The sequence below is a fragment of the Anomaloglossus baeobatrachus genome, chromosome 12, assembly GCF_048569485.1.
Source record: "Anomaloglossus baeobatrachus isolate aAnoBae1 chromosome 12, aAnoBae1.hap1, whole genome shotgun sequence".
Classification (NCBI taxonomy): Eukaryota; Metazoa; Chordata; class Amphibia; order Anura; family Aromobatidae; genus Anomaloglossus; species Anomaloglossus baeobatrachus.
This window is the reverse complement of record NC_134364.1, coordinates 116586907-116605275: the sequence shown is the minus strand read 5'-3', so window position 1 is coordinate 116605275 and position 18369 is coordinate 116586907. Positions and strand designations below refer to the sequence as shown.

The following is an 18369-nucleotide window of genomic DNA, read 5'->3' as shown; positions in this document are numbered from 1 at the left end:
TAATTCATTTTCTAAAAATTTTTTTAAAGGTGCCAACACCTTTGGCCATGACTATATACCAAGTAGTCAGTTGGGAGGAGGCGTATGACTCGCCCACCCCAGGGCTATGGGACACCCGGTGCCGGGCCGGACTAGTCCGGTGGTAGTCAGTGGTGGCTGGGCCCGGCTCCGTGGCCCTGGTGGGTGTCAGTAGAATATGTGGCTTGAAGAATAAAGTTGGTGTTCGTGACGCCACCTGTGGTCTGCGGCTATTAAGCCGCCGCTGCTGTGTGAGGCCTCCGGGGTGATGTTATAGCAGCAATGGTGGTACTGCTCCCCACAGGTGGAGCGGAGCCCCGGGGACACTGTTAGTGCTCGTGGAAGTCTATGCGGTTGTGTGGCTAACGCGGTGCAGGGCCGACAGGCAATGAAAGAACCAGGCACAAACAACAGTCTCTTTACCTTTTCCTCTTTACTTTGGAAACAGTCCAGTCCTGGGAGACCGTTACAGGTGGTGATGGGGATCCGGTCGGCCTGGAAGTACTTGGGGTGATCTTTCTGGCCAGCTGAGTATGAGACCTACTCCTGTACTTTTCTTTGTTATGATAGGACCCTGCTTCTCTGAATCCAGCAATGGCCCTCTTTTCTGCTGGGACTGATGGTACGTCCCTTTCCCTCTGTAGCAGGCTGCGCAGGCCCTCTCTCTGGTGCTTCTCTGCTGGAGTCCACACCGGGCGCCTTGATGCTGCAGCTGTACCTTTGGGATGTTTTGGGCCAGGTGCTTGCAGCTCTCCTGCCCTTCGGATTCGGCTACCAGGGAGTATGTTTAAGCCCTGGTGGCCACAGACTCCGATGTCCGAGTCTCTCCGCTGCCTCTCAGCTACTCCTGCTTCTCTGGGCCAAGCTACTCTAGCTCTAGGCCCCAGATTCACAGGACAGCTCACTCTGCGTCTGTTCACTTCTACTGCTCTCTACAGACTGACCACTACTTCCTCCCTCAGATCAGACTTAAGGGATCCTCCCTGGAATCCCAGGTTCAGAGCTCCCCCTGCTGGCCGGAGGGAGAACTGCGTTGGATGTTAAACTTGCTGGCCAATGGACCTCCCCATTACCTCCAGGCTCAGCATTAACCCTTTTGGGAGGGCAATGCTGTTGTGGCGACCAGGTCCTGGGGCGCCACACTCCCCCTTAGTTAAATTCAGTACTCCCGGACTGTGGAAACAAACATAACATGTTACAACATTTCATCCCATTATGGGAGGTGTATTGCTTAAACGTTACAAACTTAAACACTACTATAAGAGTCCAGTGTGGCTCCCTGCCGGGTGTCCATTACACTGCTCCATGGGGGACCCGCCGCGATCAAACCCCCAACGTAGGCTCTTGGCGTGCGTCAGAGCATTGATGATCCCACTCTATGCACGCCGGACGGGTTTTTCTTCAGGGGTGTTGAGCACACGGGTGCTAACTATGAACAATTTAGGTGTTGGCCACCCATAGTCCAGTGGCCCAATTGTCCATTTACTTAATCGCCTAAGACAAAAAAGCATTTTATACACAACATTACAGACATTTCACATAACTATTTACATTCTGTTAGGTATTTTACTTTCTATGTTCTATACCTTGGAGGGGGCTGTCCCTGAGTGCTACGTTGGGACCGGCGTAGCTCTGGGGTTTGTCCCTGACTACTTAGAGTATCTGCCCCCCCCATGTGATTGGTAGGCCTACCCCTGACAGGGATACATGTCGGTTGCCTACGGGATCTCAGATTCGCCAAGGGTACGGCAGGTTCACCACTGGCAGGGGGTTGAACCTCCTGTTCCACTGCTGGCATGTCACCTCGTGTTGGAGCGGACGGTTCTTTAGGTGGATCTGGAACCTCTTCTGTTTCTGGCTCGACCAACTGCGGGAACGTCAAGACTGGTACCACTATGGCATTGTTTATTCGGGTCCAAGTTTTGGGGAATTTTCCAAGGATTGTTTGGATCATCCCTTCCTCTTTTTCTTGACTTTGGGGACTTTCTTGTACTTCTTCTACTTCTTTTTGGGTTCTGCACCGTTCAGGGCACACTTTCTGGCGGTCCCGAGAAATTGCTTGATAGGTCTTGCCTTCATCCTTGCTTATGAGGCATACCTTACTATTGTCAAAGTTGGAGGGGATAATGGTGTAGGGCTCGTTGTTTGCACCCAAAGAATCTCATCTTTATTTCTGCTGCGGTGCGGGTGTCAAAAGTACTCTTTAACTTGGCCAGTATCTGGGTTGCTGTCCCTTTATCTGTATCAGGCCAGGACTTCACTTCACGCTGGGCCGCGCCGGCTAGCTGCCCCATTAATATGCCCACCTTCTGGCTCTCAGTCAGAGGATACACCCGGAACAAGCTGTGCAGACTTTCTCTAAAGTCGCTCAAGGTATGGGACTTCCCGGAGTACTGCGGCAGCCACTCCGCTCCCGGGATGTACAGCATTGTGATCGGCATTACCGGCGCTACAGCGGGGGCTGGGGCGACGGCGACTGGGATTGCGTCGGCTGGTGCTGCGGCGTCTCGGGCTATGGAAGCCACCTGCTCTCCCTCCGAGTCGGACATCTTCCTCCCCCTCAGTGAACCTTACCAGGCTCCGTTCACTTTTCAAATTCCCTTCTGGGTCGCGCGGGGTTAACAGCGCTCTGCTCTGATGGCGCGCTCCCTTCGCGCTCTTTGTCAGGCACACCCCCCTTCTTCCTGCGCTCAGCGGGGCTAATGGCGGCGGCAGTTTTCAAACAGTGACACAGTCTTTTAGGCACAGTTTCTGCAGGCGCACAGTACCCGGTGGGACCAGGCACGAGATCCTGTTCGTGACGCCAAAATTGACTCGCCCACCCCAGGGCTATGGGACACCCGGTGCCGGGCCGGACTAGTCCGGTGGTAGTCAGTGGTGGCTGGGCCCGGCTCCGTGGCCCTGGTGGGTGTCAGTAGAATATGTGGCTTGAAGAATAAAGTTGGTGTTCGTGACGCCACCTGTGGTCTGCGGCTATTAAGCCGCCGCTGCTGTGTGAGGCCTCCGGGGTGATGTTATAGCAGCAATGGTGGTACTGCTCCCCACAGGTGGAGCGGAGCCCCGGGGACACTGTTAGTGCTCGTGGAAGTCTATGCGGTTGTGTGGCTAACACGGTGCAGGGCCGACAGGCAATGAAAGAACCAGGCACAAACAACAGTCTCTTTACCTTTTCCTCTTTACTTTGGAAACAGTCCAGTCCTGGGAGACCGTTACAGGTGGTGATGGGGATCCGGTCGGCCTGGAAGTACTTGGGGTGATCTTTCTGGCCAGCTGAGTATGAGACCTACTCCTGTACTTTTCTTTGTTATGATAGGACCCTGCTTCTCTGAATCCAGCAATGGCCCTCTTTTCTGCTGGGACTGATGGTACGTCCCTTTCCCTCTGTAGCAGGCTGCGCAGGCCCTCTCTCTGGTGCTTCTCTGCTGGAGTCCACACCGGGCGCCTTGATGCTGCAGCTGTACCTTTGGGATGTTTTGGGCCAGGTGCTTGCAGCTCTCCTGCCCTTCGGATTCGGCTACCAGGGAGTATGTTTAAGCCCTGGTGGCCACAGACTCCGATGTCCGAGTCTCTCCGCTGCCTCTCAGCTACTCCTACTTCTCTGGGCCAAGCTACTCTAGCTCTAGGCCCCAGATTCACAGGACAGCTCACTCTGCGTCTGTTCACTTCTACTGCTCTCTACAGACTGACCACTACTTCCTCCCTCAGATCAGACTTAAGGGATCCTCCCTGGAATCCCAGGTTCAGAGCTCCCCCTGCTGGCCGGAGGGAGAACTGCGTTGGATGTTAAACTTGCTGGCCAATGGACCTCCCCATTACCTCCAGGCTCAGCATTAACCCTTTTGGGAGGGCAATGCTGTTGTGGCGACCAGGTCCTGGGGCGCCACACGTATGCGCATTGTGCAAATGAAGTCAAGGACAGGACACGTTGCTTCTCTGTTCTTCTGCAGACTCATCTCGTTAAGGTACAAATCCTCTTATTATTAAAAGGAACCTGTCACCACTTTTTTGGACTATAAGTTGCGGCCACCACCACTGGGCTCTTATATACAACATTCTAACATGCTGTATATAAGAGCCCAGGCCGCTGTGACAACATAAAAAACACTTTATAATACTTACCTAACGGTCGCGCTGCGGTGGAATAGGGCCTTATGGGCGTCTCCGTTGTCCGGTGCCGGTGCCGCCTCTTTCGGTCATCTTTGTTCTCCTTCTTCTCTAGCCATGGTGCATGATGAGTCCGGCGTCATCCACGCTTGCCGGCATTCCGGTGCTGAGCAGGCGCACTTTGATCTGCCCTGAGAAGGGCAGATCAAAGTATTGTAGTGCGCCAACGCAGGACCGGCGAGTGTGTATGAAAGAGGACGAAGATGGCCGAAAGGGGAGGCGCCGGCACCAGTCAACGGAGACGCCCATATGGCCCTATTCCACCGCAGAGCGACCGTTAGGTAAGTATTATAAAGTGTTTTTTATGTTGTCACAGCGGCCTGGGCTCTTATATAGAGCATGTTAGAATGCTGTATATAAGAGCCCGGTGGTGGTGGCCGCAGCTTATAGTCCAAAAAAGTGGTGACAGGTTCCCTTTAAACACATAGGTCCTGATACATCTAGACCAGTGTTGTTCTCGAGGGTCTTGATACAGGGATGTGCTGGACGAGTAACGTACAACACTGTGTGCGCCGTCACCACAGATCCAGACCCTGCTAGAATAAGACGAGGCGTAGCAAACGCCTCTCCCCCGTCTCGCCCCATCTCTGCCCACTTTGTCATAACTGGGCGAAAATGGTGCAAGAACTGCTTTTTTATTTTGCATTTTTAGAGTCCCAAGGAAATTTCCGGGCCATTGTTCTTAACACAAGGCTCTGATAATGTTGATAGCTCTGAAAAAAACAGGAAAGGAAGATAATTCCGATGGCCTTCACCTCTAACCTGACATGGAGCAGCCACTGACCCGATACCCCGGCACGCCTTCCTTCCCAGTTTGTGACCTCCACCATTTCCTGTTAATGTAGATATCCAACCACCGGGCTCTATATGGATTGTTGTTTGCTGCATGTGTTTTGTGGTTTCATCTGTCACGAACGCCTTATTATATTTCTATTGACTATGTGTCATTTTTCAGAAACAGATTTGTAAAATTATCATTGGCACAGGCTACTCACGAAACAGGGAAATGGAAACTCATGTGGTTCTTATTAGCGACACTGGCTTGGTGCCACGATCAGCGCTAGCTATCGGTCTTCTGGTATACAGAGGAATTTTTTGCCCATATGTGTACAGATTATTTAGTAAGACACATGACATATGGAAGCCACTTACTGAGGGGTTACTTTTCCCAAGCCTCAGAGGACAGGAGCCTGCAGAGGACTTATTAAAATGATAGTCTTGGGTGTCTCTTAGTAGCCCTTCATGCTTCTGTTTTTTCTGCAGCCCGGGTTTTTTTTTCTCCATAAGTAGCTGTTAGCAGGATAGCTGCAATATTGGGAGGGGCATGGACAAAATTAGTAGTTGGTAGTCTACTGTTAACAGTACCGCCATTACGGAGGGGGGGGGGGAGTTTGACACTAGACACCCTTGACCATTCATCCTTGAAGCCCCAGTAGACAGCACAAGACTCTCAGCCACTGGGCTCACTGACTGGCTGCAGCGCTGTCTATGTAACGTCAGCACTGCAAACAATAACAGACATCGGGGCAATTGGTCACACTCAGAGCTGGACCTGGGGAGGGTGAGTAAGACCGTTGTTGTTTCTACACACCGGGAAACTGTAAAACCTCTCGAAGGGGGGGGCTTTACACGTTGCGACATCGCTTCCGAAATATCATCGGGGTCACGTGATGCACATCCGGCGCCGAACGTGTAAATCCTAGGTGCGACGATAAACGATCGCAAAAGCGTCGAAAATTGTTGATCTGTGTAGCGTCGGGCATTTCCATAATGTCGGGTCAACCGCAGGTACGATGTTGTTTGTCGTTCCTGCAGCTCCACACATCGCTGTGTATAAACCCGCAGGAGCGACAAACATCTCCTTACCTGCGTCCCGACGGCAATGCGGAAGGGAGAAGGTGGGCGGGATGTTATGCCCCGCTCATCTCCGCCCCTCCGCTTCTATTGGCCGGCCGATTAGTGATGTCGCGGTGACGTCGCTGTGACGCTGAACGCACCTCCCCCTGAAGGAGGGATTGTTCGGCAGTCACCGCGACGTCGCCGACCAGGTATGTGCGTGTGACTCTGCCGTAGCGATAATGTTCACTACGGCAGCAATCACCACATATCACATGTGCGACAGGGGCGGGTACTATCGCGCTCGGCATCGCTAGCCGATGCTAGCGATGTCGCAACGTGTAAAGTACCCCTAAGTATGAAATGAACAATATTGGATAACATCTGTTTCTGTGTTGTAGGAAATGCTGGATATCTCTTACACCGGTCTTCAAACTTAGCCAGGCGATTTGGAAATGTGACCGGTCGTCTGAGGCAGGAACAGAGTGCGGAGCGCCGAATTGCTCGAAAGTTGCAGTGCATCGGAGATCAGTTCCACAGACTTCATCTACAAAGGGTAAAATCACATATTATGAGCTAGATAAATGACCTATGTATTGAGCCATGACCACAATTTTGGGATGAGTTGGTATTGGGAACCAGACCTTCTCATCCAACATCAGGGCCGGACCGCACAAGTGCGCCCATTCTCGAGACAGGATAGGGGATAACTCGATAAGTTTGGACAATCCTTTTAAGGCCTTTTTACACTGTAGAAAAGTTGGTTCTCAATCATTAACCATGACTAGTGATCAGTCAATAAATGATAGATGGTCTTCATGTAATCATGGATGAGAATGTGCTGCAGACAAGAAATGCCTGGAGGAGAAACAAACGATCACAGGTCAATCATACAAACCACCATGAACACCGGTTGGCTTCCTATAAAGTCAACTGGCCCTCGTTCATCTCTCGTAAAAAGACCCTTAATGGGGTTGTCCAGTTAAAACAAGTTATCACCTATCCGGAGTGTTGCTCTGTGGGGGGCAGAAAGGGGATCTTTATCTCTATAAGAATAGAGTGGCAGTTCGTATATGCAACTTACTCTCCATTCAGTCCCTAGGGTGGCTTTTCCTGGTAGAGAATGAATGGAACAGCATCTAAATTGCCGCGCCATCTTGTAACATGGATAAAAGTTCCCGGTTCTACCGATCGGTATAAGGTCTATTCATAGGAAGGGGGAAAAAGCAAATTAAATTCCCCTGGCCTTCTACCACCTCTAACAGTTATTGTATGGGCACCATGACTGTGAATAATCCCATGCTACACTGATTGGCCTGGGAGAACGTCTAGGATATTTTCGGTGTTGGTGCAGTCTCCAGATGTGATAAAGTGGATGTATAAGAATAACCAACTTTTTGAGAATTTTTGGGGGCTGTAAATCAAGGTTCAGCATGCACCTGAGGATAAGGGGAAGCAAAACCAGCCTTGAATAGAAAGAGGAAATGTAAATGACCTCACATCCGCACACAGGAGTATTGCGGTACACGGGCCTTGATTGAATTGTACGCGTTCATTGAAAAGGTTATATTCAAATTACTTCAGACCAGTGAGATGTATAATGTGTGCAAGACATGGCTATGTCACTAGGCGACATTAAATTGGACCACCCAAAACTACTGATAATATAATACTATAAGAGTTTATATCCTCATTGTTTTTGTGTTGTCCTTGAATCCTTTTCTCAGTCGTTCTCACTGCGACTTTTCCTCCGACATTTTTTTTATTAGTACCATATATAACATAGTGATGGCTTCCACGTGGAATCCACCAGAAGAATGGACTGATCACTTTCAAGTATCCTGACCCAAACCGAACAGCCTCATAAGCATATATCCATGTCACAAATGTGTCATGGCCTGTCACTGAGGTATCACTGCCGACTGACAATCCAGTGGCAGCAAGTGCTAGCAGATCACATAGATTGGCGACACATGTTGTTATCTGACAGTTTCCTGTTTCTGCAGTTGCGGACTCTATGACCCGGAGAAACTGTCAGTTTTTCTGTTCAGTTGCTATCCTCTGACTTCCTTTATTAACCTCACCCTGGGGTGGTTTGGGTGCGGTTTATAGTTTGTTCCTTGCTGTAGTCTACAGTGATCATCTCCTGTTGCTCCAGAGATTGCCTATTCCTCAGATAAGTGTTTGACTTTTGCTATCTACCTGGGCTCTGGTGATAGCATTCATGTTTCTGAAACACCACTAAAGCTTAACTACCCTCATATATTTATGAGGGTAGTTAAGCTTTAGTGGTGTTTCAAGTATAGGCACTACCTTTTCAATACCTTTGTGGTCCTTGTGTAGCATGTTTCCCCTGTAGTGTTTCCTTTTGTCTTCCTTTTGTGTTAGTGGTCTTGACTAGCGCTCATACCCTCCATCCTTATTTTGGGCCCTTTTGCCAGGGTAAGACAGTGCCCCAGGTATCCAGCTCAACGACCGATGCGGAACCTGTGTAGGGTCGATGAGGGCAGTGAGTGTGAGCTGCAGGTTGTTATCAGGGGTCACCACTTTCTGCTTTTTTCTAGCTATAAGGCATTCCTTCCCCCTTCCTTTGTATTGCCCTATTCGGCTGGTATAGCCTCTATCCTCTGCCATGACAATGAAGCTATTGAGCTAAGGTCAGGAGCCCTGCGACCAGTCCGTATATTGTTGGATGTGTGAAGGCTTTGACAAATTGCAAAGAAGAAAGAAACCATTCTGAACACTATTTTGTACTTAAGGGAAAGGGAATGGAGAGAGGTGGAATATACGACCACTTATACTGCTAGGAAACCAACTTGGGTCATATACCTTTTCAGTTCAGTAGCTCTTCAGGAAAAACAAAAAGAAGTTGTAGAACAAGTTTTGCAAAAATGTCATTGCACAATATTTCAGCTTAGTGAACATTATATTGGAGAGACCAGAAGTAGGCTGACCAAGGCCAAAAAACGGAATATATCCAATTTTAAAGAGGAATCAAGAAATAAAACAAATCATGATAATAAAGCCTCCACCACTTTGTCCTTTTTCAGTTTGTTCAAAAACATAAAATATCGCTAACCATGAGTTTCAAAATCAGAGACAATCCCTTTAACAAATTATTCAAGTTTCACTGTCAAAAACCCTTATTGATTTTGTTAGGAAAAGCTTCAGTCAGCCAGGTAGGATATGTGTTTGTCCCGCTAGGTACAGGGAAGTACAAAGGGAGCGGCGAAAGGGAAGGGAACCCCTACACCTTGGGAAGGGGGATATGGTGACCCCTGACCAAACCTACCACTGGTCCCTGGGGTCCCTCACCACCCTAGATAGGTTCCACACCTGTGTCCTGAGCCAGACACCTGACCCTAGGGATCCTAGTGCTGGGCCCTAAATAGGGAACAGATGGGATGAGCTCTTCATCAACCCCACTAAACGCTAAAGGAAGACACAAGGGGGACACACAGTGGGGAAAAGTGCATGAACTACTTATCCACAGATGACTCAGGAAGGCGTCCAGCAAAGCTTCAGCAATAATACTACAGATGAGTACAAGCCACCTGCTTGCAACCAGAGATAAAATTAACTTAATAATATCACCAGCACCAGTCCAGAGCAGAAAGGAGTATTTATGAACAGGGGAATACTGATAATCAGCAGCTGTGAGGAAGGCAAAGTCCTGTTGGGCTCAAAAGGGGGAGAGTTGAATCCAGCAGGAAAGCTACTTATTACAATGAATACGAACAGCAGGAACAGCAAAAAAATTAGGGAGCATTCCTCGCAGACGAACGCTGTCACCTTCTATGGCCAGGAACCCCATAACTGTCTGTCACCCATGACAATATTATATGGTAGCCATGTACCATTCTTCTTGGATCAAAAAGAGGGCTTCTAAGCAGAGGACCACCGTCTATGATGTCTAATAACATATGAAATGTTAAAGTGCCCACTGTTAGCGTATGTTCACATGTAGTAGAACTGCTGCAAACATTTCTGACGCAGTTCCGCAGGAAAAAAAACACTCATATCCCAGAGGAATTATTTTTTTGTTCTCCATAGATCACCTAGACTAGAGCATAGGTCCTATCCAAATGCCAGCAGTATCTTAACTATTTATCTACATGAAGAATGCCTGGATCCACAGCTTTCCCAAATGTACCCCTGCCGTGAGTGCTGGGTGACAAACAGCTTTTTTAGGATCAAAGATAGTTTGGATGAGACAATCTTTCTCAGTGCGGCTGCAAACACCTGTGCTTTGTTATATTCTTCCCTAGACTTCTGTGGAATCTCATCTCTCGCCGCACTCTGTTGGCAGCGCTGGTGATGGAAGAGGCAGCGTTACTAGTATCACTAAGTGGTGCAGGCACTGTCTACCTAAGAATACAGGAGTGGCTGTGACTTGTGGTGCCATCTCGCCAAGGAAGGCGTATTGGAGTGCTGTTCAGGACAAGTAATTGACTCCCTTCTGTGTTCAGTGTGGCAGTACCACACCATATTTAAACTCCAAGCAGTCTGTCATGACTGTAGCTTGGCTCTTACGGGGTTAAGTCAGGTGGGAGGAGTCTGTTCTGTTGTGTCTCGTTCTGGGACTCATGCCGCTTTATTATGGTGTGGGACTTGTGGCGCCCTGGACAAGCCAGGGGCCACAGGTAACAACACACACACACCCCCACCCCCAGCAGTTTCACAGCAGACATCCCCAGTGAAACTTGATTCCTTTCCTCGGGCTCAGACTGACACACCAGGTGGGCGGAGTCAGGAGATGGAGACGCCCACCCAGGAGTTAGCTGGCCTGAGGCAGGAAACAAGCCCAGTCAAGTCCTAGGAGAGGAAGAGAGAGGAGGACTGCAGAGAGGCAGATGCAGACTGGGGCCTAGGATTGGAGCCTAGGGCCCTCGTGCGGCAGAGAGTCAGGCAGACGGTAGTGGCCGTCTGCAGGGAGCCGGGGAGACAGTTGGTGGAACCGTGGGTAGCCGGGGCTGGGCGGTGGCCCACCGGTACTGAACCAGGGAGCCAGCTGGAAGCCGGAACGCAGGAGGAGTGTGCACGGAAGTGAAAGAAAGGACTTATACCACCAAACTGGGTCAGGGGAGAAACAACAACCGCAGCCGTCTGTGGGCACCCGTCCATCCAGCCGAGTGTTTTACCAAGGACTGTGTCGTGATTACTGGCTGAGTGAGTACCCCGTGCCGTACGGCACAGCGCTGCCCCTGCGACCCTGCACCTCACCAGACCCCGTAACCCGCCTGCTACCCATCCACCTACCTCACCGGGCCCCGGGACAACCAACCCCCTACCCACGGAGGGGAGAACTAACATCTAGCTTCTCCATACCATCACTCCCGGGATCCCCGTCCAGAGCAGCGGTGGTGTCACAACCTCACCACAACCGTGGGTGGCGTCACGGACAATCTCCCTTCCCAAATCCCCTTTTACTGTGGAGCCTGGGATCACAGACCGGGTCACGCCACCGTGATACCCACAGAAGTGACCCCGTGGCCCGGATCTGAGTACCCCCCTGGTCCCCGGGCGACACATTTGGCGTCACGAACAGGATCCTACCGCTCTGCCGTTTGGTAGAGGTGCGCCTTGTTACCGCCGGAGGTGTCCGGCCGAAAATTTTGCAAAGCCGCCATCTTGGGCGCGAAAAATTTCCCGCTCGAGCGTCTTCCCCGAGCAGGAAAGGCGCGAGAGTGGAGCCCCGCCCCCTGAAGAAGGAAGTGCTAAAAAGAGACTAAGGGGGACGGGATGGCGTCCGACCGCATGTGAACCGCGGCTGTGAAAGCAGGGACGCCAGGACTCTGCCAGTGTTTGGTTCCTGGAACACCGCTGCACGAGATGTCCCATCCGTCCGGCACCGCTGAAACCTCAGTGCCCGCGGCCAACGCCCCGACCGACCCGTTACCCCTGTCACCGGTAGCGGAGTTTGCAGCGTCTGTGAGGAGGGGCCCAGGCCTTACCATCGTCACCGCCCTGCCACCAGTCCCGGCTTCCATCCCAGCCGCACCGCCGATGACGACTGCCCCGGCAGTCCGCCCGGCCGCGACGGAGATGACGACGGCTCCGGCAGTCCGCCCGGCCGCAACGGCAGCGAAGCACCCATCTCGTTAACTATCTGGGCAGCCTGGTTCTGGACTGGGGTCAAGGGGTGCTGCCCACTTCTTAGGGGCAGCATCAGGGCCAGGTTGTTTGGGTGGGTGACTGAAGGACCCGTTCCACTGTTATTATTAAAAGTGTTTGATTACTGTTGCAACGTTAAAGTAATGTGCATCCCGTTGTGGGAAGATTGAAAATGCTTGTGTTTAATGTTTTTAATCTTTTGCAGTTTAAAAAGAAAAATAAAACCGGTGATGGACGGGCAGCCCGAGGACAGTCTGCATTTTGCTAAGGGGGAATGTGGCGCCCTGGACAAGCCAGGGGCCACAGGTAACAACACACACACACCCCCACCCCCAGCAGTTTCACAGCAGACATCCCCAGTGAAACTTGATTCCTTTCCTCGGGCTCAGACTGACACACCAGGTGGGTGGAGTCAGGAGATGGAGACGCCCACCCAGGAGTTAGCTGGCCTGAGGCAGGAAACAAGCCCAGTCAAGTCCTAGGAGAGGAAGAGAGAGGAGGTCTGCAGAGAGGCAGACGCAGACTGGGGCCTAGGATTGGAGCCTAGGGCCCTCGTGCAGCAGAGAGTCAGGCAGACGGTAGTGGCCATCTGCAGGGAGCCGGGGAGACAGTTGGTGGAACCGTAGGTAGCCGGGGCTGGGCGGTGGCCCACCGGTACTGAACCGGGGAGCCAGCTGGAAGCCGGAACGCAGGAGGAGTGTGCACGGAGGTGAAAGAAAGGACTTATACCACCAAACTGGGTCAGGGGAGAAACAACAACCGCAGCCGTCTGTGGGCACCCGTCCATCCAGCCGAGTGTTTTATCAAGGACTGTGTCGTGATTACTGGCTGAGTGAGTACCCCGTGCCGTACGGCACAGCGCTGCCCCTGCGACCCTGCACCTCACCAGGCCCCGTAACCCGCCTGCTACCCATCCACCTACCTTACCGGGCCCCGGGACAACCAACCCCCTACCCACGGAGGGGAGAACTAACATCTAGCTGCTCCATACCATCACTCCCGGGATCCCCGTCCAGAGCAGCGGTGGTGTCACAACCTCACCACAACCGTGGGTGGCGTCACGGACAATCTCCCTTCTCAAATCCCCTTTTACTGTGGAGCCTGGGATCACAGACCGGGTCACGCCACCGTGATACCCACAGAAGTGACCCCGTGGCCCGGATCTGAGTGTACCCCCCTGGTCCCCGGGCGAAACAGACTCATGCCGCTTTATTATGGTGTGGGACTCATGCCGCTTTATTATGGTGTGGGACTCATGCCGCTTTATTATGGTGTGGGACTCATGCCGCTTTATTATGGTGTGGGACTCATGCCGCTTTATTATGGTGTGGGACTCATGCCGCTTTATTATGGTGTGGAGACCTCTGGGACACCGCCAGTAATAGTTCCTGCTCTGCAGCGTGCACAACTGGTTCTTGTGAGTTAGCCCTACCGTCCCGCTACCCAGAATTCCTCACCCTGACCTCCATTTCCTTTGTACTGTTTGTCCACCCTGTCTCCTAGACCCATTCTGTGACTCTGTCCCCTACCCCTCCTTTGTACTTACTTGCTCTCCCGGCCTCTGACCTTGGTAACATTTCCTGACCTCGGCTCTGCTTGCCCTTTTTGGCTTTTGGCGTGACCTCTTGGCTCTTAACCCTCGTGCTTCCACCTGTTTACGGCTTGCTCACTACCCTGTTCAGACATGACTTCCTGGATAAGACTTAAGGGGGCTTTACACGCTACGAGATCGCTACAGCGATCTCGTTGGGGTCACAGATTTTGTGACGCACATCCGGCCGCTGTAGCGATGCCATTGCGTGTGACACCTATGAGCGATTTTGCATCGTCGCAAAAACGTGCAAAATCGCTCATCGGCGACATGGGGGTCCATTCTCAAATATCGCTACTGCAGCAGTAACAAAGTTGTTCCTCGTTCCTGCGGCAACACATATCTCTCCGTGTGACACCGCAGGAACGAGGAACCTCTCCTTACCTGCCTCCCGGCTACAATGCGGAAGGAAGGAGGTGGGCGGGATGTTCGTCCCGCTCATTTCCGCCCCTCCGCTTCTATTGGGCGGCGGTTCAGTGACGCTGCAGTGACGTTGCTGTGACTCTGAACGAACCGCCCCCTTAGAAAGGAGGCGGTTCGCCGGTCACAGCGACGTCGCAGGGCAGGTAAGTAGTGTGACGGGTCCGGGCGATGTTGTGCGACACGGGCAGCGATTTGCCCGTGTCGCACAACAGATGGGGGCGGGTATGCACGATGGCGATATTGTTACCGATATCGCAGTGTGTAAAGCGGCCTTTAGGCTTGCTGACTACCCTTTCACTGGTGCGTGTGCCCCTTGTGGGGTTTAGTCAAACTGCTCTTTGAAGTTCAATCTCCATTCTGCTGCTGCGCCCCCTGATGGAAGCCTGACACAGTCTACTGGGAGTATCCAGTTATCATTTTGTTTACCTTGAATATATATATATAGCTATTTTTGTGCTCCTGTTCTCTTGACCTGACTTGATTCTGACCAAATATTTTCTGTAATCCCTCCTAACTTTGACCCTTTTGAATCTTTCTGACTCTGCTTTTAACTGACCTCCTAGAACCCGACTCAGCTAATTTCCTCACTTTGGTCGGTCTCATGATTCTGATCTTGGTTTGTCCTTCCTCGAAGGGCTTATGTAGACGTCCATCCTAACCGATCCAATATCAGTCCATAATGCACAGATTGGCTGCGCATTTCCTGACCTAAGCGTGACAACCTCATAGAAATATATGCTGTGATCGGGAGACCCTTGGCCGAAATTGGACCGATTTGCACAGTCGTCTTCTCCATGAGCCCTAAATGACCCACTAGTTAGACCACTCTTGCCTCAGGTTCACTCTTTCTTCTGACAGCTACTCCATGGACACAACCAAAGGGACCCTTTTGTAAGTCCTCATTCCTATTTTGTGGTTAAAGAGTGAAGCCCTGGGTTTCTCTGGGACCTTCTAGACTTATTGGCTAGCGCCAAGTCTGTCCGAGGTTGCCAATGAAGTTTTACAATGAATTGTTGGGTTTGGCAATAGTTTTTGGTCCGATGTCTGTACAGCTGTGTGGTTTTGAGCTTTGACCCCGAGTGGAAAGTGTTTTGAATCCGAGATGTCAGGAGGTTGTCCTCTCGCACCTGAGCACCCATCGTGCTACGTTACGTTTCCCCCTCCCTCTCTTGTAAAGCTTTAGACACATCCATCATATGAACCCAAGCCTGAAAGCATCAGACACCTGTTATGGCTTTAGTTGAGCGTCACCTGTGATGTCATTTCTTCTGTTGTTTACCTGCTGTCAACCTTGAGCGATTTATCCTTGCACCTGCTTTTGAACCTTTGACTGAACCTGCCCTCGCCCTTAGCTAGTTGTTCTTTATCCTGACTCATTGTTTGTATCGTCACTTCTTTCTAGGAATCTAGTACAAAATACAAAGTCCTGGGGGTAGGTAAGCACTCACAATGTTCTGGGGATATGTAAGGACTAATATAGTGACTAAGGGTTCATGCCCTCCTAACTTAGGGTAGGTGCATACGGTATTTTTTTTATGCCAAGTTTTTTAAGGCGAAGTTATTTCAGGAAAACTCCGGTGTTCAACTTTAGCCGTACAGCCAAGGTTCATTATGTGCCACTACTACATCAAAGGGTATCTCGAGAAGCAGTTAGAGTTTTTTACGACTTGCTTGCCCAAATAGCGGTCTCAAGGGGTCACAATGACACCACATTCACTTGTATTTCACTATCATGTAGCAGCGGCACATAGTGATCTTTGCCAACATGACGTGTGACGTGGCCAAAGTTGCCGTGTAGTCACATTTCACCGTTAGCATCAATATCCAGACCATATATTGAGATGTCTAATGCCTGAAAAAAAAAATAACCAACGTAAAACAAAATATGGTTCCAAAACAACTCAATAGAGCCAAGAAACAATGTTTTTATATTTTACTACTACTAGTCGCATTTCATAAATCTGACATAGACATATTTGGCACACAGACTGAAAATATGATTGTCTGGCCTTGGGCCTTAAACACTTGTGGCCTATTCTCAGAATTAATGGTCATACTGCCTTCTTCATCTGTAGGCTGTTTTACTGTGATGATGTCACAATAGCCCTTGTCTTTTTTAGGCTACCTTTTATTTTCATGATGTTAAAATAGCACTTGTCTTTATTTTTAGTCTGTGCTTTATTTTAGTGATGTCACAATAGAGCGTGTCTTTATTTTTAGTCTGTGCATTATTTTTATGATGTCACAATAGAGTTTGTCTTTATTTCTAGTCTGTGCTCTATTTTCATGATGTTATAATACAGCTAGTCTTTATTAATAGTCTGCTTTATTTTCATGATGTCATAATACAGATTGTCTTTATTTATAGGATTGTGCTTTATTTTCATGATGTCTTAATAGCGCTTGTCTTTATTTATAGTCTGTGCTTTAATTTAATGATGTCACAATAGAGCTTGTCTTTCTTTTTAGTCTGTGCTTTATTTTTTATGATGTCAATATAGAGCTTTTCTTTATTTCTAGTCTGTGCTTTATTTTCATGATGTCACAATAGCACTTTTCTTTATTTTAGGCTGTGATTTGTTTTCATGTTGTCACAATAGAGCTTGTCTTTATTTTTAGGCTGGGCTTTATTTTCATGATGTCACAATAGTGCTTGTCTTTATTTCTAGTCTGTGCTTTATTTTCATGATATCACAATAGTGCTTGTCTTTATTTCTAGTCTGTGCTTTATTTTCATGATATCACAATAGTGCTTGTCTTTATTTCTAGGCTGTGCTTTATTTTCATTATGTCACAATAGTACTTGTCTTTATTTCTAGGCTGTGTTCTACGAGGGGCTGCTGATAAGTCTTTGGCTTTGTGATCTTTTTTGTTTCTGTTGTAATGAATGTTACATCACATGAAAGCCTTATGTGTCTAATATATGTTTTCAAAATTTTTTGTTTGTTGCTTATGGCAATAGTGTTCTACGCACCCAGGAAAACAAAATGGCAGAGTCTAATGCGATATTCACAGCAATTGAGAGCAGAGGAGGGATAAAATTCTTCATTCTGCAAGGAAAGTCCGTGAGGGATATTCATGGTGATATGTCGCAGACATTGGGGGTCAAAGCCCTTCATATTCCACAGGTATGAACTGGGTTGCCAAATTTAAAATGAGCGACTTCAGCACCAATGATGAGGAGCGTCCGAGAATGGTTGTTGTTCTGGAGATCGTCGATGTTGTGCACAACCTCATACTGGAGAATCCACGAATTTCAGCTAAAGCAATAGCAGACATCATGGGGATTTCCCGTGAACGTGTTTGTGTCATTATCCATGAACATTTGGACATGAGGAAGTGATCTGCAAAGTGGGTTCCCAAATATCAGACAACAAATCAGAGAAGCAGCGAGTGACAACTTCCCGGTCCATTTGTCATCGTTTCCGGACTGATAAGAACTTCCTGGATTGACCGGTCACTATGGATGAAGCCTGAATTTTTTTGTATGACCCTGAAAACAAGGAGCAGTCAAAAGAGTGGAGGCACAGTGGTTCTCCTCGTCCAAAGAAGTTGAGGGGGCAAAAATCAGCCACTAAGGTGATGGCGTCTGTGTTCTGGGATAAGGAGGGTGTGCTGCTAGTGAACTACCTACAAAAGGCTTCCACCATCAATACAAGGTATTACATTAAACTTTTGGACCAATTGAAGGCAGCTTTGAGGCCAAAAAATGTGCCAAGCTGTCCAAAGGAATCGCATTCCTGCAAGACAACGCCTCTGCTCACACTGCACAAGCGACCACGGCAAAACTGGCAGAGCTGGGCTTCCAGCTGGTGACCACCCACCTTATTCACCAGATCTAGCTCCCTCCGGCTATTATCTGTTTCCAAACCTGAAGAAACACCTCAAGGTACCAAATGTCACACCATTTCTGATGCCATGGCTGCTATCGATGCCTGGTTTGAGGCACAACCGAAATCCTTCTTTTTGCTAGGTTTACAGAACTTGGAATACCGATGTAAGAAGTGTGTTGTCATCAATGGAGCATATGTGGAATAAATGTAACGTTTCATCATCATATCTCGTTTCTTTCTGGGTAAAGCCAAAGTGTTAGCAGCAGCCCCTCGTATTATGATATTGCTACAATTGTGTTATCCTTAGACTCTTTTATTGTGATGATGTCACGGTACTGTTTCTCTGTGTCTACCATGACAAAGCCAGGAAGAAAACTACAAGTGTGGAAT

The 18369-nt window shown here is 49.4% G+C and overlaps 1 protein-coding gene across 1 annotated transcript in view; it reads left to right on the top strand.

Annotated features, from left to right (window-relative positions):
- BMF (Bcl2 modifying factor) overlaps positions 1-18369 on the top strand; it is a 70468-nt gene that overhangs the window by 36762 nt on the left and 15337 nt on the right. The window contains exon 3 of the mRNA XM_075329839.1: positions 6420-6574. Within this exon, the coding sequence (XP_075185954.1) occupies positions 6420-6574 (155 nt within the window). The remainder of the gene's footprint in view (positions 1-6419; positions 6575-18369) is intronic.